General features: G+C 36.0%; 1 protein-coding gene across 1 annotated transcript in view; it reads left to right on the top strand.

Annotated features, from left to right (window-relative positions):
- LOC131160689 (agamous-like MADS-box protein MADS4) overlaps positions 1–23,509 on the top strand; it is a 72,818-nt gene that overhangs the window by 27,462 nt on the left and 21,847 nt on the right. The window contains exon 2 of the mRNA XM_058116545.1: positions 5,341–5,419. Within this exon, the coding sequence (XP_057972528.1) occupies positions 5,341–5,419 (79 nt within the window). The remainder of the gene's footprint in view (positions 1–5,340; positions 5,420–23,509) is intronic.

Raw genomic sequence — 23,509 nt, 5'->3', positions numbered from 1 at the left:
ACGTAGTTTCTTGCATTATCAAATTAAAGGAAGAATCAACACTCATTATGGTAAGTGATAAAGTAGTTAATTATAATAGTGATTGGGTAGTAGATTATGGATGTTCTAATCACATGATTGGAAAAAAGTAAATAAATTAGAAATTATATTTTTGAATATAAAGGAGGACGAGTCATGGTAAGCGCCAACAACTCTAAACATCCAATAACTCATATTGGACAAACAGTGACAGCACCAAGGTTCAACTTATAAAGAGTGCAACTGTAGAAATTGTTGCATGTTCCTGGAATGAAGAAAAATTTGCTATCAATTTCACAACTCACTGCTTCACAAAATTACATGGTGCTATACTCAAACAAAGTTAGGGTGTACTAGAGTTTCGGGTACACCAATCATGAAGAAGCAAATACTGGAGTCTGTATATGTAATGGCAACTCAAGAAGCATACATAGATAGGACAAAATAGAATGAGATAACAGACTTGTGGCATGTAAGACTTGGGCATGCGCATTCTTGCGCATTCTCACAAGTTTAAAATAATAATGAAGAAGTTGATGCTTAAAGGCCTCCCCCAGGTAGATGTTCAAGAAGACAGCGTGTGCGTTGGATGCCAATATGGAAAAGCACATCAATTACCATTTGGAGATTTAACGTTTCATACCAAGAAGCCTCTTTAAATTATTGACTTGGACGAATTTGAAAGAGTAAAATAGAAGTTCATTAGTGAATTTCAATACATGACAACCTTAATAGACGATTTCTCTAGTTATGTCCAGCTTGACTTTATGAAATAAAAATCAAAATATTACACAAATTTAAGGAATTGAAGAAGATGGTGGAAAAAGAAACAAGACATAAGATATGTTGTCTACACTAGATAATGGGGGAGAGTACACATTAAAAGAGTTATCATTCTATCTTTAAGAATATAATATAAGTCAACAATTTGACTTGTCTACCACAGAAAGGTGTAGCTTAAAGAGAGAATCGACATTCTGCAAAACATGTAGTAGTATGTCAAGAACATGCCACCACGTTTTTGGGTCAAGTGCATGAAGACATTAGTGTGCGTGATTAATAGATTACCTCAACAAAAGACAAGATTCACTTCAACCTACAACAAGTTATGGAATGTCAAACCAACGGTGAGTCATTTTTAGTATTTGGCTTGGTATGTTATGTATTTGTGTCTAATAATTTATAGGCGAAGTTCAACAAGAAGGAAATTTTTTTCATATTTGTGGGCTATGATATTCAAAGTAAGGGATGAAGATGTTGTGATCCCAAAACCAATTGTGTTATCCCTCTAGGAATGTATTATTTAACAAGACATCGTCATGGTGGTCTTCACAAGCAATATTGCATTCAAATACAAAAAAATCAAAGAAAAGTTCCAAGGCAAATTACTCAAATTAATTAACAATATTCAACAAAACCATAAGAAAGTTGAGGAAGTTGAACCCATTGGAAAGGCCAAGCAAGAAAAGCATCTAGAACTAAGTCCTTGGAAAATTTATGAGTCCATGACAAATAAGATTTTACCGCAAGGCTATAGAAGAAGATAGACTGAGTCAACTACATGAGTTGGAAGAAAAGGAAGGTCCTTAACCTCAACTTCACAAGTCAACTAGACAATGAAAGGCACATTCCAAGTACACTTATATTGTTGGGAAAAAAATATGAGATTCCCACAAGTAAATCAATGGTGTAATGCAAATAAATAAATAAAGTGAGACACTAGAAATTTAACTTGGTTCCCTCAAATATTAAGGTACGTCCACAGGACACGATGGTCCAAATCTAGTATCACCAAAGTTCGTACAAAGTGGGTACAAAAGGCACAAGCCTTACAAATACACAAAAGTGTATAACAAATGTAACAAGAAGAAAGACCTCATCAAATATTGAGAACAAAACTCCAAAAGCCAACCATAATAGAGCACAAATGTAAGCACAACCGAAAAGTCTCTAGCCAAGCTCCTTAGAGAAGCCAACAAAAAAAATAATAAAAAAATAAAAAAAAATATTACACCACCTTTTTCCAAAAAGAAGGTGCTGGAACCGTGCACGAGAGACCCTACAAAAGAAGTTTAAAAGGTGGAACACTTTTCCAAGACTTTAGAACATTAGATTTTTTAGTAACAAACTTTGTACGGAAAGGAGCTCTATAGTGCTTACCGGCCAAACAATGAACACAAGTTTTAAGAGGGGTACCTTTCATCCCGAGTAGAAGATTCTTTTTGAACAAAAGTTGCATTCCTTTTTCACTCATGCGCCCAAGCTGCTTATGCCACAAATCGGTAGAAGTGTGACTCTCAATTGCATTCACAACACCATTACCAATGTTACCTTGCATCATATAAAGTATACTAGTCTTCTTGCCTTTCGTCACCACCAAATTACCCTTTGTGAGCTTCCATTTTCCATCACCAAAATGGTTGTCAAACCCTTCATCATCAAGCTTTATGATAGATATCAAATTTAGCCGAATGTCAGATACATGTCTCACATCTTTGAGCACCAACTTGCATCCAATATTTGTTTCTAAGCAAACATTTCCCATGCCAATAATTTTTTATAAACTTTCATTTCCCATCAACTCCATAACTTCCTTTGGATTAGGAAGTGAAGAAATTTTCCCGAGAAGAGACATGGAATGACCCACTGAAATCAATAATCCAATTAGTCTCCTGACTTGTCAAATTAATGACATTTTCATCACAAACAACCATAAGATCACCATCAAATGCAACTAAAGTTGTGCCTTCATGTTTTTTCTCAAAATTTTTCTCTTTGTTTTGCTCCTTGAATTTCAATTTTCTACACTCCCACTGCATATGCCCTTTCTTATGACAATAATGACACTCAATATCTTTTTTTTGAAACTGAGCTAGACCGGCCTTTTGATTTATCATTACGGTGAGGAGATCTACTCTTACTTCTGTTGGGTGGTCCAGGGCCTTCTCAACCCCAAAATCTAACTCATGGGGTGAGGCTTTCCCTCACACTTAATAACTGACCAGCCCCTTCCACAACTAATATGAGATAACCCCAACAATCTTTTCCCTCACACATGAGGCTCCCAAATCGGTGGCACCACGTACTAGGCATCTTAGGGAGAATGTTGAACCATGGCTCTGATACGAGTACTGGGTGGTCCAAGGCCCTCAACCCCAAAAGTTAGTTCATGGGGTGAGGTTTTCCCTCACACTTAATAATTGACTACCAGCCCCTTCCACAAACAACATGGGACAACCCCAACAGCTTCTACCTCTCCCCCGATTTTCTGACACAAGTGCTTCTAAATGAGAAAAGCCAACTTTTCTTCTTATTTCTTCATTCAACAAGATGCTATTTACTTGGTTCATACTAACAATTCTATCGGGAGCCGAATTACTAACTGTCACAACCAAAGTCTCTCAACTTTCCAACAAAGAGTTAAGAAGCATTAGAGCCTGCAACTCATCATCAAAAAATATTTTCATAGTAGCAAGTTGATTGATAATATTTTTCATCTCATTCAAATGCTCGGTAATAAAACCACCATCTCTATATTTCAAGTTCACCAATTTTCGAATAAGAAAAGCTTTATTTGTAACCGACTTTCTATCTTTAGGCTTTCGGCTATCACTGTCAATAGGTCCATCCAAATCTTTGTAAAATAAAAGATCTTACATTTTTACATTTTTGTTTTCCAAGTTACCCAATGGCTTCCATTGAAGCTAATTATACGGCCAACATTACCATCCATGATTTGCACAATCCTAATGAGTCCAAATAACACGGCTCTGATACCACTTGTTGGGAAAAAAATATAAGATTCCCACAAGTAAATCAATGGTATAATGCAAATATATAAATAAATAAAGTGAGACACAAGAAATTTAACGTGTTTCCCTCAAATATTAAGGTACATCCACGGGATACGACGGTCCAAATCCACTATCACCAAAGTTCGTACAAAGTGGGTACAAAAGGCACAAACCTTACAAATACAAATATAAGCACAACCGAAAGCCCAATATGCTGATAATACTTCTTTTGCTTACTGGAACAAGTCTAAAACCCGGGGTTGCCAAGAGTACTTGCAGAACACAAAATGAGAGCCAGAATACCGAAAGTCTCTAGCCAAGCTTCTTAGAGAAGCCAAAAAATATAAAATATAAAATATAAAATGTAAAATAAAAATATTACACCACGTCCTTTTCCAAAAAGAAGGTGCTGTGAAAGACCCAACTTTTCCAAGACTTGGGCCCCACAAGGAGGGACACCCAACATATATAGCTTTAACTAAAGAAGATGGAGTACTAGAGTGCATTATACTGAAGAACAAGTTGCAAACCTATTTAATAAAGGACATAGTGGTGCCAAGTTCAAATGATACAAAAAGAAACTTAGGATGAATTCAAAAGCAACATTAAGAGAAAGTTATCTTTGAGGGATAGTGTTGAGTGAGCACTCTCTCTCTCTCTCTCTCTCTCTCTCTCTAATGCTTCTCTCTAATGCTTCTTCCTAAAAGTTATTCCTTCTCTCTTTTTCCAGCAAAGTCCTTTAGATAATTCTCTACCCCTCTCTAGAACTTTCTTCTCTAAAATTTTCCCCACTTCTATCTAAAAACACCAGCTCTAGTGTCTTAGAAATTTCTACGTAGCTGGCACCTACTTTTAGAACCTATATATGGAGCTCAAGGCTCCAATTTCACACAAGTAGCAAAAATTATGTGTGTTGTGCATACAAGAAAGAATTGTGACTGTGTGTTGTGTGTAGGAAAAAAGGAAGTGTTGTAAGTGAGATTGCTAAGTGCCCTGAGTGTCATCTTGTAGTTGTGAGGTGTATTAGGTTGTATAAGGGTGTTTGTTGTTTGGTGTAAGCATCTCATTTTCTGTTCAAGTGGAAGGTGCTAGGCATCTATTTTATTTCCTTAAATTAATAAGAGCTAGTCTTTTATTGTAGTCTACCACCTCCAATTCTCAACTTCTAATTGATGCCATATAACAAAAAGAAAGGAAAGGGAAAAGAAAGCATGGAAACTAAGAACTTTTAGATGCAATGCATGATTGTAGATGGCATTCAATTAATTGTATTCTACACTTCAAAAGTCAAAAGCATGCGAATAACATACTTCAGAAAGTAGAAAAACTAACATATGGTGATTATAAATTCTTCTTTGAGTTTTTTTGTTTACCCTTATATAAGAAATATTATGATTTCATTTTCTATTTTTGTCAATATCATGATTTATTTAAAAAAATTTATAATCATTATTTGAAAATATGAATTTTTTTTTTAATTGTTGTCATTATCTAATATTGAAACCATGTTTTTCACTTCAATTTTCAGCATGTTGAAAACAGTTGAAAGGTATGAAAAATGCAACTGTGGACCACCAGAGACAAGTATTTCAGCTAAGGAGGCACTGGTAAAACTCCATTTCCCCACCCCTCGCAGGGGCATGCATGCACATCTCAATTTTAGTTTTTGTTCACAAGCATTATATTTGTTGAATGTTTGTGTGAGAGGACAACCAACAAGACTACAAGCATGTTGCTATCACAAAGATGTACATTTGGATAGAGGGACAATATTGGAAATTAACCTTTCAGTTGAACAACAAATTTAGCATCTTAGTTATTTTGAAATCTAGTCTGTCCTTTTTTAGGAAACATAAATAAATGGGAAGAAGACACTAATCTTGCCTGAAATTTGGTTAGAAGATAGCGACCTTTTCTAAGATTTCAAAAATCTCATGAATTCAAAAATGACACAGACCTCTCTTGACATTTAATTTTTAAGACAGTTATAACCCTTAAAAAATTATTTTTGTTAAAAAAAATATTTAAGAAGAGTTTTATATCTTTTTGAAAAATCTCAAAAGAGGTTATCGACACTAAATTTCGTCCAAAGGTGCCGACGAATAGGAGTTGCCTGGTGATATCCTAAACAAGAAAACAAAAGGAAAACAAAGATCCTATTTACTAGATAGAATGATTGAAAAAGTGGAGTTGCCACATTTATTTATTTATTGAAGAGGGAAAATAAAGGAAAAAACCCTAGGAGAACTACAAAATAGAGAAAAGGGCTTAAGAGTACGTTTGTGCACAGAGAAGGTGGCTGCCCAACCTTTCCAAGGGAGGTCAATCAACCAACACCCCTATCGACACCCATTTTAGAAGGAGTTCCTGCTGAGTGTGTGTGTGTGTGTGTGTGTGTCCACACATTTTAAACAAAGAAAAAAGAAAGAACGATTTTCCTTTTCGATCATCCGATGAAATATCATCATCCAAGAGTCCCAACAACAAAGTTAGAAACCCTAATATGCTCTTATTTTGAAAAAGTGTTGGACTTAGGAAATCATAAATTTTGAAAATAAAATAACAGAGAAAGTGAAAAAGGATGGAAGAATTTTGATTAATGCAATTGATGAGTTCAAAATTATTGATTTTTTATTAAAAAAAATGAATTGTTTAATAAAATAAAAAGATGGAGAAATTTGGTGTGCCATCGAATTCAAAATGAGATTAGACTTGACCGAAGAAAATGATTGGATTTTAAAATTGATTTTTTTTAAATGGATATGATGGAATTTTGATTAGTAACCAAATAAAAAAAAAAAAAAGTTGGAATAAATTTGAAATTAGGGATTGACAGAGATCGACATTGAAATCTCTTAATTAAAATTAAGGATTGAATGACTCATATGAAATCATTGATTGGATTACGAACTGATGTTGTCTATGATATGAAAATCACTTATTGGAATCAAAGATTAATGGTGATGAAGATTTAAAATCCATGATTGAAATTAGTGGTTTAAATGATTACTGATATGAAAATCACTAATTGGAATCGAGGATTAATGGTGATGGAGATTTGAATCATGTGGTTGAAATCAAGGATTAAATGGTCATTGGTTATGAAAATCTATTAATTGAAAATAGAGGATTTAAAACTGATGGAGTTTTGAAATTCAACATAGAAATAAAATATTAAAAGGTAATTAAGAGGAAAATCTACTGATAGAACTTGGGGATTAAATGCTAATGAGAGTTGAAATCCAAGATTGAAATTAGAGATTAAATGGTGATTAAGAGGAAATCCACTGATTGAATCGGGGATTATATAAATGCTGATGGAAAGTTGAAATCCAATAATATTCACTAATTAAAATCAGAAATTTAATGTTGCTTGAGAGGGAAACTATTAATTGTAGTTCGTGATTTAATGGAGATTGGAAAGATTTTTAATTTGGAATCAAACAAGAAGATGTAATTAAAAAGAGTATATTTGATTGGATACAAGATTAGAAATAAGAATATTTTCTTTAAAATGGGAAGATTTAACAAACAAATGGAATTTTTTTTTTTTTTTTCTTTTAAACACTACATACTAGGGCTTCATCATCAACCAAAAAAAAGAAAAAAAGAAAATTTAGAATCAAGTCAAAAAGTCTTTGGAAAGGAAGCATTTTGAAAAATGGAAGACGAATTCCAAGTTTTCTCTTTGCGTTTCAAACTCGAGGTGTAGGCACCTACTCACATTCACCCATATGGGCTTAAGAGAGAGTATCTGTCTGTGCCTATGATAGGGAAAGAGAAAGGCACTATACGGTGAAATTCACTCTCCCATCCATATCATAGTCCAAGATGAATAACTCACCGATTAAACACAGAGGTACTTAATTTTAAGATGAGCTCCAAAAGACACATTTAGGATAAACTGATTTGCAATTAAATGAAGCTAATTACAAAGGAGCAAATCAAAGCATAAAATATCACATCGAGTATACGAGTTAACAAGCAATAAGTGCAAGTCAAGCGGGTGTTTCTCTCTCCAATTTTCCAAAATAGAACCACAAATAAATCAATGATATCCTTTTCCTTGACCATTTTCAATTTGTACCCTTTTTTAAAAATATTTTGAATTTCCAAAGATCATTTTATTAGGAAAAAAAATCTTTATTTGCCAAATAGAAATATTTTATTTTGTTTTTTTTAAATAGTTCAAAATAAGAAACATCAAAGACAAAATGGTGAAAAGGGAAAAAGAGGAGAGAGATTAGTCAATCGGACTAAGGCAGAAAAGGGGTGCAGTTGACCAGTTTAGCAAACTAGTCAACTGGCCTATCGAGATGTCCTTTTTCTTGCAATAGATTTCATTCGAAACACTACCCAATACCTTGCAACTAATCTTCTTGACCACCATGGCCCATTGCCATGTGTTCCAAAGCATGCAACCACCCTCATTGGCCTTTGGCGATCCTCCGACCAGAAACATTAACCCAAAAGTTGCCCATTTTGGCATTACTTGACCTGTTACCTGCAATAATGACAAGAGCACCATTGGGTCTACATTCTCTTTAACTAAATGCAACCAAAATGGCCCCTACCTTGTTCTCTGAAGCTATCAACATATCATCAACATGTATGAGTAAATATATAAAAGATCCATTTTGTAGTCTATGAAAATAAACACAATGATCATGTTTATTTCTAATGTACTTGTGACTAGTCATAAACTGATGAAATTATTTGTACCACTGTCTTGGAGACTTTTTTAAACCATACAACGGTTTTCCCATTTTGCATACCCAATTTTCTTTGCAATCTTAAATTCATCTGACTGAGTCATATAGATTTTCTCTTCCAAATCACCATGTAAGAATGCAATTTTTACATCAAGCTGAACTAGTTCAATATCAAATTGTGCTACCAAAGTCAACAAAATTTGAATGGAAGAATTTTTAACAATTGGAGAAAATACTTCATTATAATCAATACCTTCCTTCTATACACAACCCTTAGCTATCAATCTAACTTTGAAGCAAACATTATTTACGTCTGCAAATCCTTCTTTCTTTGTATAAACCCACTTGCAACAAAATTGCTTTCTTACCTTTGGGCAGCTGGACTAGCTCCCAAGTATTATTATTATAAAGAGATTGCATTTCTTCATTCATTGCTCTTTTTCATTTATCTAATTCAGAGTTCCTCACTACTTTTTTGAAAGTGCAAGGAACATCATCATTTACAACTGGAAGTGCATGGGCCACCATGTTAGTATACCAAGTAGGTTTTTAAATTTCTCTTCATGGCTTTTGAGAAATAATCGATTCTTATTGCTGTGAAAATTCTTAAATTAAAATCCCGTCTTTTTTTTATACTATTCTCATTGTGACTAGAGAGTTCCTTTCTTTCTGAGTTTCCCAAAATTGTCTTAACCTCCCCCTATTGTTAAGTACCACTAGTCTTTTTTTCAACTGGTGACTCCTTACATATTGTTTTCTTTATCATCACAAGTTCATCAAAAGTCACATCCCAGTTTAGAATCATATTTTTTGTCTCTAGACACCAAAGACGATATCCTTTGACTCCTGCACTAATCCCCAAGAATTTTACTTTCTTGACTCTTGGGTCCAACTTAGATTCTTTAACATGATAATAAGTAACATCACCAAACACATGTAAAAAATCATAATCATTAGTAGGTTCTCCAGACTATAGCTCATAGAGTATTTTTCTCCCAATAGCAGATGATGGTAGACGGTTGATGAGATGACACACATACCTAACAGCCTCAGCCCAAAACCTTTTGTCCAACCCAGCATTAGATAACATACATCAAACTTTCTCTAGTAAAGTCCGATTCATGCACTCTTCCACCCCATTATGTTGTGGTGTATTTCTAACTATAAAGTTTTGAGCAATACCTTCATCTTGACATACTTTCATAAATGGATCACTTGTGTATTTACCACCATTATCTGATTTGAGTTGTTTGATATTTTTATTAGTTTGAGTTTCAACCAATTTTTCCCACTTAATTAGGAAAATATCACACATTTCATTTTTATTTTTCATAGCATATACCTAAACTCTTTTGGAAAAATCATCAACAAAAGTGACAAAATAATGCATACCACCCAATGAAGCAGTTTTGGTAGGCCCACATACATCTTTGCGGATGTAGTCTAAAATACCTTTAGTCCGATAGGTTGTAGTGCCAAATTTCACTTTTATCTGTTTTCTCATAATACAATGTTCACAAAATTCAAGCTTACATACCTTTGCACCCTTCAACAAACCTCACTTAACCAAATGTTGCAAAGATTTTTCACTTGCATATGGCAATTGCATGTGTCATAACTTGGTTGTATCTGAACCTACATCTTTCTCATAAACAACTTGTACTGAGCCAATAACTGTACTACCTTGAAAATAATATAAGTTATTTTTCCTAATACCTTTCATCACGACAAGCGCACCTGATTTAACCAAGGTTCCATCAATATAAGTAATAGTGAACCCTTTAGATTCTAAGGCACCTAATGAGATCAATTTTTTCTTTAATGAGATTACATTTTTCTTTAGGCTTGAAACATATCTAACATTAGTCAAGGTTTTAATAGTTCTATTTTGACATTTTAACTGTATTGAACTTATTCCAGTTGTTTTACAGGTATTATCATTTCTCATAAAAATAACTTCACCTTGTAATTCTTCAAAATTTGAAAATCATTCCCTATTGGGACACAAGTGATAGGAACAACCAAAATCCATCTAACTCACTTCCATCACGCTTGGCTATATAGGCATTAGAAGGTAAAAAACGCATTTAATTCACCTTTAGCAGGTCTCCCTCGAGATTTACTCCTTCCAAGTTTACGACTCTGAGAACGTCCCCTTATTGTCAATGCTTCTGCTACTATTTCCTTATGAACCTTCTAATCCTTTTTTTTTTTTTTGCATTCAGTATTAATCAATGTAGTACAAACAGCATCAAAAGTAACTTTATCCTTCCCAGATAATAAAGTGGTGGTGAGATGTTCACAATCATCAGAGAGAGAATTCAATAGCAATAAGGTCTTATCCTCATCTTTAAACTTTCCATTCGAATTCAATAAATCAACCAAAATTTTATTGAAAGCATTTATGTAGTCATTTATAGAAATTCCTAGTTGACACTAGAAGCGAAACAATTTATTTTTTTAAATAGAGCCAATTTTCCAAACTCTTGGTCATAAATGTATTTTCCAATGTCTTCCACAATTTCTTTGCAGATGCATGTCTGCCTCATAACACTATTTATGATTTTTAGCAAGAAATAAACGGATTGAATCACATGTCTGACGATTGATCTTTTTCCAATCTTTGTCGCTCATATCCCCTGGCTTATCATTTGAAGCAATATCTAATTCCTACTGGTATAGGTGGTCCATCACCTCACGCTGCCACATACCAAAATTCTTAGTACCATCAAATTTCTCCACCTCAAATCGAGCAATAGCTATCATCTTTGAAGATGATGACAAAGTTGTTGGGGTTGGAGTTCATATAAACAGAGTTTCTTCTACTACTACAGGTGCAGTTTTTGTCATCTTCCAAAACTATATATCCAAAAGTAAACCAACAGAACAGAAGGCCTAGGATAAATAGTACCACATTTATCTCAATTGTATCTACTTTGTATATCTTATAAAATTCCACTTTGACCAAGCCGACCTCCAGGGAGTGATTGAGTCGCAATGGTTTCTGAGCACTTGCTTATACAAGGTCTTTCTTAGGCATCAAAAATGGAATCGAGGATCCTAACAGAGAAACACCTTCGTATCGGCACTATTCAGCCTAGCTCTAATACCAATTGTTATGTCAAGCACCTCACTTGTGTCAAACACCAATACAACAACTACTGCTATTAAGTACATAAAAAAAAAAAAAACTAAAACAATTCAGAAACTAATAATAAAAGACAGCAATAAAAAATAACACAATAATTTACAAGATTCAGTAAAGAATTACATACGCTCTCGAGCGCTGACAATCAATCCACTACTTTCAAAAAATTACAATTTGAGTAAATTTTAAATTATCAATAGTAATTAGAAATACCCTATAGAGTATAAATATTATTTGTAACTCTACAAATGGGAGGTGTGTTTACAAATGATGAGGAAAGCTCATTTTTTACCCTCAAACTAAAAGTTTAAAAAACCTTCCCACCAATGTGGGACATAAAACCAACAAAATCATCTTAAACTCAAACAACAAAATGAAGTAAAGGGTGAGAGACCATACCTTATTATGATTATCTTTAGATATTTCTCACAAGAAAACCCGATGAGAAAGAGAAAACTTGTATCCGCAAGTAAACAACCCTCTCGAACCTTCTTCACTTCTTCCAATGAACATAGACCAGTATGATTTTACTTCCCCTTCTAACCTTTCTGAGCACAGATTTCTCCCCTCCAAGCATGAGTGCTCCTTCTCTTCTCTTCTAGTGAAAACTCCTCCAACGTGGAAGCGTATGCATGTTCAAGATGTGTGCTCTCTCTCTCTCTCTCTCTCTCTCTCTCTCTCTCTCGATGCAAGTTGGCCTAGCTCCCCCTTTTTAACGTGTTTCCTCCACCTCGTGCCTCCTGTCTATAAGCAAAATTTAGGGGGTTAAAAGGTGTCATCCAGGGTACACTGGGAGCAAGAAGGAATTACCTCCTTGTCCTCTCACTGTGTTTGGGGGACATAAAAAGTTAAAATAATTATGAAAAGATCCATCCAATTTGGAAAAGGGACTCACCAACTCAAATTAAAGCACTAAAAGGCTAAAAATAATAATAATTTATAAGGGGGAATAAAAGGGTACTAAAATCTTTCTAACTTGTCAAGTTAAAGAAAAGAGGCAACCCTAATCAAAATAGGCATCAACAAAGGTCTGTGTAATTTTTGAAACCTTAAGGAAGATTCTAGAAATTTTTGAAATCTTAGGTGTCACCAGTGTTTTTTTGCCAAACCTTAGGGAAAGTTAATGCCTTTTATCCTAAATAAATTATGAAACAAACCAAAATACATAAAAACTGTTGGAGAAAAAGTTTATATAGTTGTATATTGTTAGAAGTAAAAATTGAATTTATTGCTTGCTACAAATGTTTATAGATGCAACAGTTTGACATCTAAATGGGTATATGTAATACGTTTCAAATTAAATTCATTCCTACATCTAAATGGGCGTATGTAAGTAAACGTGAAACTAATTTTATTCCTACAATCCCTTTACTATAATTAAATAGAGAAAAGATCCGTTCCACCCAATCCCTTCTCTACAATATATATCAGCTACTTTCGCCACAGAATTGTGGTATCGACAAGATCCTACTTAAGAAACACTAAAGAAAAAGGCGCTATTCTAGAATCATTGGGCAACACCAAATCCTTCAATGTGGGTGATGCCATCATTTTCCCATCTTCTCTTTGCAAATTATGCCATCATTTTTTGTGAAGAAGGCTCACCAAATCCTTAATTTTCTATGCATTTGGGTCAGGTTTGTGGTAGTCTCGACCTAAAGGAGTATATGTTAGGGACAACACTAGGGGGCCTCTCCTTGCTGGACTTCTCGGCTGCAAGAATGGACCTTCCTCATTAAGCATCACAGTCTCCCTTCACAGCAATATATATTAAGGACTTTTGCCCAATCAACTTTGTGGGAAGTATCTGCAAGCTTTTCGCGAAAGTCCTTGTCATAACGCTAAAAAAAACTATTTTCATTAGGCAGCACCAAAATCAAGCGGAGAACACCATCATCTTTTTATCTTCTCTTTGCAAATGAGGCCACCTTTTCTTTGAAGAAAACTCTCGCCAAATTCTTAACTATTTATGCATTTTGGTTAGGTTTCAGGCAATGTTAGGCCTAGAGGTGAATATGTTGTGAAGAATACTAGGAGGCCTCTCCTTATTGGACTTCAGGGTTACAACATGGGAACCTTCCTAATTTAGTATTTTGATTTTCCTCTTGGAGCCAAATTCACATATAAGCAAGTTTAGATCCCTTAGTTGAAAATTTTAAGAAATGGTCGGCAAACTAGAAAAAGGAACTTCATGTCCAAAATTAGGAGACTTATACTTATCAATAGCACCTTGACTAACCTCCTGATTCATTATGTCACTTTTCCCTTTACCTTCTTTAGTTGCCTAAAGGCTTAAAGGGATTCAAAGGAGATTCTTTGGAGGAGCTTTAGGGGAGAACTGCCTTGTCAAAAATATTTTTCTCTACTTTCAATAAACTCCTTTGAGGGAAATGGGTACAGAGATTCATGAAAGAAGTGGATCACCTTTGATAAGAAGTTAGGGATAATTTTTTTTTTTTTGCATTTCATGTGGTGAATGGGGACAATATTTTCTTTTTTTCAATTTGTCCTATGGTAAGGAAGCCCTCATTAATCAACATCTCTAGATTTCAAATCAAAGGGCTTTTTTGGATCATTCCTTTAACTAGAAATTTCACTATTCGAAAAATTGATCACCTCATTCACTTTTACAAAAGATTGTATGAGTTTTGGTGCCAAATATTACCAATGGATATGTTGGGAAATTATCACGAAATTCCCAAAAACTTGTGAGAAACAAAATAGAGCAAAACACATGCAAAAAAAAAAAAATAATCACACACACAAAACAGTATTTACGTGGTTCGGCAATTTGCCTATGTCCACAAAGTTATAGGGATTTCACTATTATCATAGAAAAATACAGAGTGCGGCAGTATAGTTTTTCCTCTCTCTTAAAACTGTGGCCCAAGCTTCCACTCCATGGACTAAGCCTAAAAAAAATCTCCCATTAAAAAAACCATGCAACATTATTTCCGGTCGAATCATTATCCGAATCAAACACAATTAGGCTCCACAAAGCCCAACAAATCTTCCACTTGGAGATTAGTTCAATCACTAACATCAACCGCAATCCTCCAAAAGAACAATTCCTCATCCCTGCAACTCATCCTCCTATCCTCAAGCTAGAAGGTCAACTGAAGCTACACACAACTTCAGCTTCTCAATAGTGACACTCTTAGTCAACATGTTTGTCAGGTTTTTAGATCCACAGATCTTCTCAAGTATTACCAACTTATCTTCAACAAGGTAATGGATAAAGTGGTATTTTTTCTGTATATGCTTCAACTTTGAATGAAAAGCCAAATTTTTAGTAAGAAAAATTACGCTTTGAATGTCACTGTATAGAATGCCCATCTCCTGCTTCTTACCCAATTCATCTAAGAAGCCATGTAACCAAATCATCTCCTTTCCAACTTCAATTGTTGCAACATACTCAGCTTTTGTAGTAGACAAAGTAACAGTCTTTTGTAGATTTGAAGCCCAAGATATAGTTGTACCACCCAGAGTAAATACAAACTGAGTAGTTTTCTTTCTATTATCAATATCACCAGAAAAATCAACATCTCAATAACCCTACAATTTCAAACTTGCATTTGTGAAGTAAATACATGTATCTAATGAACCTCTTAGATATCTCAGAATTCACTTGACTACCTCCAAATGCTACTTTCCTGGCCTACTCATGAATCTGCTCACAACTCCCACTGCATGTGCAATGTATAGCCTTGTACACACCATAGCATACATCAAGCTGCCAATAGCTGAAGCATAGGGCACCTTGCTCATATGGTCCCTTTCTTCTTTTGTCTTTGGTGACTGTTCTTTGCTTAGTTTGAAATGAGTAGCCAAGGGTGTGTTTACTAGTTTAGCTTCATTCATGCTGAACCTGCTAAGAATTTCCTTTATTGCAAATTGTTTTGACAATTGCTTCTTTACATTATCGATCTCCTCAATGTTAGACCCTACAATGAGCATATCATTTACATACAACAGTAAAATGATGTAAGAATTGTCAAAGAACTTAACATAGCAACAGTGATCAGTTTCACATCTCTTGAACCCAATTTTATGCATAAAACTGTCAAATTTCTTATACCACTGTCTTAAAGCTTGTTTTACGCCATACAAGCTCTTTCTCAGCTTGTAGACTAGATGCTCTTGTCCCTGAACAATGAACCCTTCTGGCTAAATCATGTAAATGTCTTCCTCCAAGTCACCATGAAGGAATGGCATCTTCACATCTAACTGCTCAAAATGTAGGTTTTTCGCAGCCACCATTCCCATTACCAGTCTAATTGTTGACATCTTCACAACTAGAGAAAATATTTCTGAGTAGTCAATGCCCTTCTTCTGTTGGAACCCTTTTACAACTAATCTAGCCTTACAACGCTTGCTAGCATCATGCTTATTCTTTATTATGTATACCTGCTTGTTGTGCAAAGTCTTCTTCGCTACTGGCAATTCAGTCAGTTCTCATGTCTGATTCCCCAACATAGAATCCATCTCATCCTTCATGGCTAACTTCCACTTTCTTGAATTTTAATCCTGCGAGGCTTCATCATAACACTCTAGCTCACCACTATCAGTCAATAGAAGATAATTTAGAGCGAGTTAATAACGTTGTGGAGGTCTAATGATCCTAGAAGATCTGCAGACTTTAGCTACAAGTGTACTCTAATTTACCTGTGATTCTACATTCTCCTTATCCTCTTCACCCCTTTTCTGGATAGTATTTTCAATCAATTCATCTAAGTTGACAAACTCATATTTCTTCTGATCTATCTCTATGACATCTGGCACTATAGTTGACCTATCCTTGTACATAACATGTTCATTAAATATCTCATTTCTACTTTTGATGATTTTTATTTTTTGTTCATCCCAAAACTGATAGCCAAATTTCTCATCACCATAGCCAATGAAACTTTTAAATGGGAAAACTTTACTTCTTTATTGCTCCAAACCTCTTCAAGAAGTCTGAACTTCATGGGAACTGAAGGTCCTTGGTTCGTCAGGTAAGTTACAGTACTAACAACATCCGCCTAGAAAGTTTTTGGTAGTCCAACATACAACCTCATACTCCTAGCACGCTCATTGAGAGTTTTGTTCATGCTCTAAGCCACACCATTTTGCTGTGGTGTCCCAAGAATGGTCTTCTCCATTTTGATTCCATGTGCCGCACAATACTCACTGAACCCTCTATCTATGTCCTACCAGTTTTCAAGAAGCTCACCTTCTTCTGCTTCCCTAAGATGCAGCTTTCACACATGTCAAAATTAAGGAACTTCAATTATGGTAGTTTCCCTTTTACGAGTAGCATCTTCATCGCTTTCTCACTCATGTGACCAAGTCTGCAGTGCCATAAGCTTGTATCAGTACTTGCTTCAACAACTACAATTGTGTCTTTGGACTTGAGGTCATATATAAAGTACCAGTCTTCTTTCTAAGAGCCAATACTCTGGCTCCCTTTGTGACCTTCCAAGTACCACCAACAAACAACATTGTATGCCCTTCATCATTAAGCTGTCCAATAGAAATTAGATTCCTCCTCAGGTCAGGAATATGTCGAACCTTCTCTAGTAACCAAACAGACCCAGTGGGCAATAACTTCCAGACATTTCCTATACCCACAATATCCAAGGTTGTACCATCCGCCAAATACACCTTACAAAAATCACCTGCAACATAGTTTGTATGATTTCTGAGTGTGAAATGGTAAGAAACGAAGCTCTTGAGTCCAAAACCCAATCATCAAGTGGACTATCTACTGCAAGAAGTAATGCAACATGTACCTCTTCTGTTATAGCATTAGCAGAATCATCTGCATTCTCTTTCTTAAGACTTTTGTTGTAACGCCCCAACCTGAGTATGCCAGGTAGCACTACGACTCTCCTCCTCCGCCTGGACCAGACAACAGGGGGGTGGGCCTTATCAGACTAATGAGTGGCCCCACAAATCAACACATGTCCTTTTCAGTGTGTTTTGTCCTCACTCACACACTTCTTGAAAAAACTTCCTAAGTGGTCACCCATCCTAAGATTTCTCCAATTCAAGCACGCTTAACTATGGAGTTCTTATAGGAAGGCTCTCGAAAAGAAAGGTGCACCTTGTTGATATAGGTAGTAACATCTAATCTTTTAAGTCTTTTTCATCCATGGGGTATCACATTCTCCCCCACTTATAGAACGCAACGTCCTCGTTGTGAACCCACATTTCCAAACCCAAGCAATGTGAATCTCATCACACTTCCGGCTGGGTGTTGGCTCTGATACCATTTGTAATGCCCCAACCTAGGTCTACCAGGGAGTACTGCGTCTCTCCTCCTCCACCTGGACCAAACAGTAGGGGGCGGGCCTTATCGGACTAATGACTAGCCCCACTTAACTATGGAGTTCTTATGGGAAGGCTCTCGAAAAGAAAGGTGCACCTTGTTGATATAGGTAGTAACATCTAATCTTTTAAGTCTTTTTCATCCATGGGGTATCACATTTGCATTGCCTCCTAATGTGACCTGTTTTCCCTCAATTCCAGCATTGTACTTGTTGGCCAGATCTAGATTTACTTTTGTTCCAATTAGAATTTTTGGATTTTGATCTATCCTAATTTGAATTTCTATCATTACCTTTGCCTATTGTCTCAAGGTTTAGGGGAAAACTAGATCCTGAGGTTTCACTTGCATCTTTTCTGTGAATCTCCTCATCCAAAATTAAATCTCGTATGTCATTGTACTTTAGTTTTTCTTTTCCAATAGAATTGCTTACTGTTATCCTTAATGCCTCCCAACTGTTTGGCAAGGAAGCCAAAACGATCAGTGCATGGATCTCATCATCAAAATCAATTTCCATCGGCGACAATTGATTTGTGATAGTGTTAAACTCGTTCAGATGTTGAGCGACTGATGTATTCTTTGTCATCTTCAAATTGAATAGTTTCTTCATCCAGATGCACCTTGTTGTTTATTGATGGCTTTTCAAACATACTAGACAAAGCATTCATCAAATTTGTTGTGGTCTTCTCCTTTACAACATTGTGTACAACAGACCTAGACAGAGTTAACCCGATAACTCCAAGTACCTGTCTATCGAGAAGATTTCATTCCTCATCCTTCATAGTAGCAGGTTTTTCCCCTAGAAGCGACAAATGCAACTTCTTCCCATAAAGATAATCCTCGATTTGCATCCTCCAGAATCCAAAATCTGTGCCAACGAACTTTTCTATTCCAGGTGCCCTTCCTGCTTCCTCTACCATTACTCCCAATCAAAACCTAACCCTAGGCTCTGATACCAGTTGTGGGGAAATTAATTCGAAATTCCCAAAAACTTTTGAGAAACAAAATGGAAAAAAACATATGCCAAAGAAAAAATAATAACACGCACAAGACTGTTGCAATAAGGATTGGATAAATAGGATGTACAGTGGAATAAATACAACAAGTAAATGAAACACAATCAGAGAATGATAAACAACAACAACAACAACAAGATTTACGTGGTTCGGCAAAGCCTACATCCACGGAAGCAATGGCACAAACAATTTCACTAAGGAAATGTCAAACTACACAATACACTTCACAATGTTCTCTCGCTCTGTCAATACATGCCAAGAATGACATATATAACAATCCCTCAGAGGTTTCCCTCCAATTACCCAACCTCCCCAACGTTCAAATTCAAAATTCAAAAACACTACTCACAGCCCAGGCGCACTCGTCGATGAGTACAGGGGATTCGTCAATGAGCCAAAGAAGCCCACTTGTCAACTAGTCTATCCTCTCATCGACGAGTCTTCAACTATGAGAAATTCTGGCTCTCGGTATCTACTCATCGACGAGCACAAGGCACTCGTCGATAAGTCCCTACTGCTACACCACACCAAAAAGTATTCATATGTTTTTCCTTCCCTTTATTTATAAACCCCAAGTATAAGATTCATACCATAAACAACAATCTCCACCTTGAACTTGAATCGCTTGGTTCAGTTTGTCTCCCTTCTATCAATTGGAGACATGAAATAAGTCCAAGAAATGCTTGAACTTCTCAAAAGTAACCGATTTCATCAGAATATCTGCTATATTTTCAGACGTGTGAACTTTCTCCAACACAAGCTCACACAAAGCAATCAATTCCCAAACCTTGTGGAACCTCACATCAATGTGCTTGATTCTAACATGGTATATCTTATTCTTCGCCAAATAAATCGCACTCTGACTATCACAATGCAATGCCACTCCATCTTGCTGTAACCCCAGTTCTCTAACTAAACCGCTAAGCCATAAGGCTTCTTTTGCAGTTTCGGCAACTGCCATATATTCCGTTTCAATCATGAATAATGCTACCAAAGACTTTACCATGGATCTCCAACATACCAGTCCTCCAACAAGGGTAAATACATATCTCGTTGTAGACCTTCTGTCATTCATATCTCTAGCATAATCAGTATCTACAAACCCCATAACTGAAGGACAACTATATTGCTTGCCGAACATGATGTCATATCCGGATGTACCTCGTAAGTATCTAAGTATCCATTTGACGACTTCCCAATGCTACCTTCCTAGATTAAAGAGAAACTTACTTACCACGCTCATAGCATGAGCCAAATCTGGCCTCGTACACACCATGGCATACATTAAACTCCTCATAACACTAGCATAGGGGACCTTTGACATGTCTCGGATTTCCTCATCCATACTTGGGCAACCTATAGTAGACAACTTAAAATGATTCGTAAAGGTGTACACACCGATTTTGCATCAGTCATGCTAAACCTCTCCAACATCTTATGCACATAATCGCCTTAAGATAGTCATAATCTTCCTACAGTCCTGTCTCGGCGAATCTCCATCCCAAGTATTTTCTTGGCCAAGTCAAGATCCTTCATGTCAAATTCCTTATACAACATGTCCTTTAATTGATTCACCTCAGTTAAATCTTTTACAGCTATCAACATGTCATCGACATAAAATAACAAGAAAATAAAAGAATCATCCTCAAGCTTGTTCACATATACGCAGTAGTCATACTCACACCTTTTGCAACCAATCTTGATCATGTAAGAATCAAATTGTTTATACCATTACCTTGGAGACTATTTCAGCCCATAAAGAGATTTCTTCAACCTGCAAACTAAATTTTCTTTTCCTAGTTCAATGAATCCCTTTGGCTGTACCATGCAGATTTGTTCCTCCAAGTAACCGTGAAGAAACGTCGTCTTTACATCCATTTGTTCCAAATGAAAATCATAATGGGCTACCAACCCCAACACAATTCTGATAGAAGTATGTCGAACCACTGGAGAAAAGATCTCATCATAATCTATCCCCTTCTTCTGTGAATATCCTTTTGCCACCAACCGTGCCTTGAATTTCTCTCCTTCCTTTTATGAAATTGTCTCCTTCTTCCTATAGACCCATTTGCAACCTATCGATCTCTTCCCATCTGCAAGCTCCACCAAATCCCAAGTTTGGTTCTTATGTAGTGGTTTCATCTCCTCAATCATCGCATTCATCCACCTATCTTTCTCCTAGTCGTGCACTACCTCTTGAAATATAGTTGGATTATTGCAACTAGTTAGGAGAGCATAAGATACTAACTCTTCAAATCCATACCTTGGTGTAGGTCTGATAGTGTGTCTGGATCTCCGCATAGGAATACCATTGACTTGCTAGTTTCCGAAGCAAGAGCTCCCTGCAACCATAGGACCATAATCATTATCGTTGCCCTAAGCTTCCAATTCCACCTGCACAACATGTTCATCACTACCCTAGCTTTCTGGCTTCTATTTCTGTTCATCACACTCTTGAGTACACTTCACTATAACCTTCTCATCAAAGGCTATATCCCTACTAATCACCACCTTGTTGCCACTGTATCTCTCAGCTTGTACCCCTTTACACCTTCTAGATATCCCAAAAAAATGTAACAATGAGACTTTGGGTCAAGCTTAGACCTCTCCTGACTAGATATGTGAACATAGGCTGAACACCCGAATACTTTCAATCCAGAGTAGTCTATTGCATTTTCTGTCCAAACCTCTTCTACCACTTTACCCTCTAGTGATGCCCTTGGTGATTGATTTATCAGAAAACAAATTATACTCATTGTCTCTGCCTAGAAGTTCTTCGGTAGCTCTGCATTTAATCTGAGACACCGAGCCCTTTCAGTAAGAGTCCAATTCATCCATTCTACCACACCATTTTGCTGAGGTGTCCAGCAAATTGTAAAGTGTCTCTTGATGCTCTGCTGCACACAAAACTCTACAAACCGAGAATTATCGTACTCGTTCTATTATCCGACCTTAAGTATTTGATTCTTCTCCCCGTCTGGTTATGCACTTCAGCTTTTCAAATCTTAAACCTGACAAAAGTATCTGATTTGTGATGCATGAAGTAAACCCAGACCTTCCGTGAGTAATCATCAATAAAACTCACATAATACACATGTCCACCCTTTGATGCAACTCTAACCGGGCCCCAAACATCTGAATGCACATAATAAAAAATACCCTTTGTCTTGTGTATAGTTGATCCGAACTTTACCCTATTTTGTTTTCCAAGAACATAAATCCTGCAAAATTCTAGCTGACATGATTTCAAGCCCTTCAAAAGTTTCCTCTTGTGTAATTCCTTAATGTCGTGTCCCCCCTTATGCTAAAGGCGCATATGCCATGAGACGGTTTCATCTGATTCAACATTTATGGCTGCAGCTTCACCTACAATGGTAGTTCCCTACAATGTGTAGATATTCCCATCCAGTTTCTGCTCTTTCATTACAGTCAGATTTCCTTTCCATACTTTCATAACTTCACCTTCTGACTTGTAATTGAAATCATTACAATCCAAAGTTCCAAATGATATCAAAATCTTCCTCAACTCTGGTATATGTCTTACATTACACAACGTTCTCACAGCACCATCAAATATTTTTATCTTTACATTTCCTATGTCAATGATATTGCAAGAAACATCATCACTCATAAGAACTGATCCAGAATTCACTAACCTATAAGTGTTGAACCACTCCTTGTTCGGAGCCATGTGATAAGAACATGTCTAGTCAAGTATCCAAGAGTCCGTTAGATTATCCGACCCCGCTAAAACTAATAGAACATCACCATCACTACACAATGAACCTCCTTCTTGAATAGCATTCACAAATTTTGAAGTACTCTCATGTTTTTCAAAATTTCCCTTCTTTCAATCCGGACACTTCGGTTTCACATGTCCCTTTTTACCGCATTTATAACACCAGATTGCTTTCTTCTTCTTAGATTGATTGCGGGATTTCTGACTTGATCCATGTTTGGATTTTTCTTTGCCTCACTTATTATTACCCTTTACCACAAGTCCTCCTTCATCACATACTTTCAATCTTTGATAAAAATTTAGTCAAGAGTTTCTTTTCCCCACGTAAGAGTGGTCACAAGATTTTCATTGGCTATGCCCCTACAGATCAATAGAGACCAGTGGAACCATTGTTATGAGCTGGCATGGTGGGCTATTTCTTAATGATCCTCCAGTCATTTTTGATTCTTTTGAGATCTTGCTGTGTGGTGATTCTTTTCTTGTTTAGTGTACTTGGATGCCATCTCTTTGATACCCTTTTAATAAGATTTTATTTGCTGATAAAAATTATACATTGCTTATCTTAGGTAACATAATTCCTTTGAAAGTAACTAAAAATTTTCACAATTCAATCAGTTATTATCCTTGACAATATTCATTAGAATAATTTAACAACAGTCAGTATGTTAGTGAAATGAAAGGCATAAAACTGTCCCAATCATGTTGTATGAAAATAAAACAAATAGTTTTTGTTCTCCTTAACTAATTTTCTGGTACATAAACGACATAACTT

Source organism: Malania oleifera, chromosome 7 (assembly GCF_029873635.1).
Source record: "Malania oleifera isolate guangnan ecotype guangnan chromosome 7, ASM2987363v1, whole genome shotgun sequence".
Taxonomy (NCBI): domain Eukaryota; kingdom Viridiplantae; phylum Streptophyta; class Magnoliopsida; order Santalales; family Ximeniaceae; genus Malania; species Malania oleifera.
Note: the sequence above shows the minus strand (reverse complement) of the source record. Positions and strands in the feature narration are given on the sequence as shown.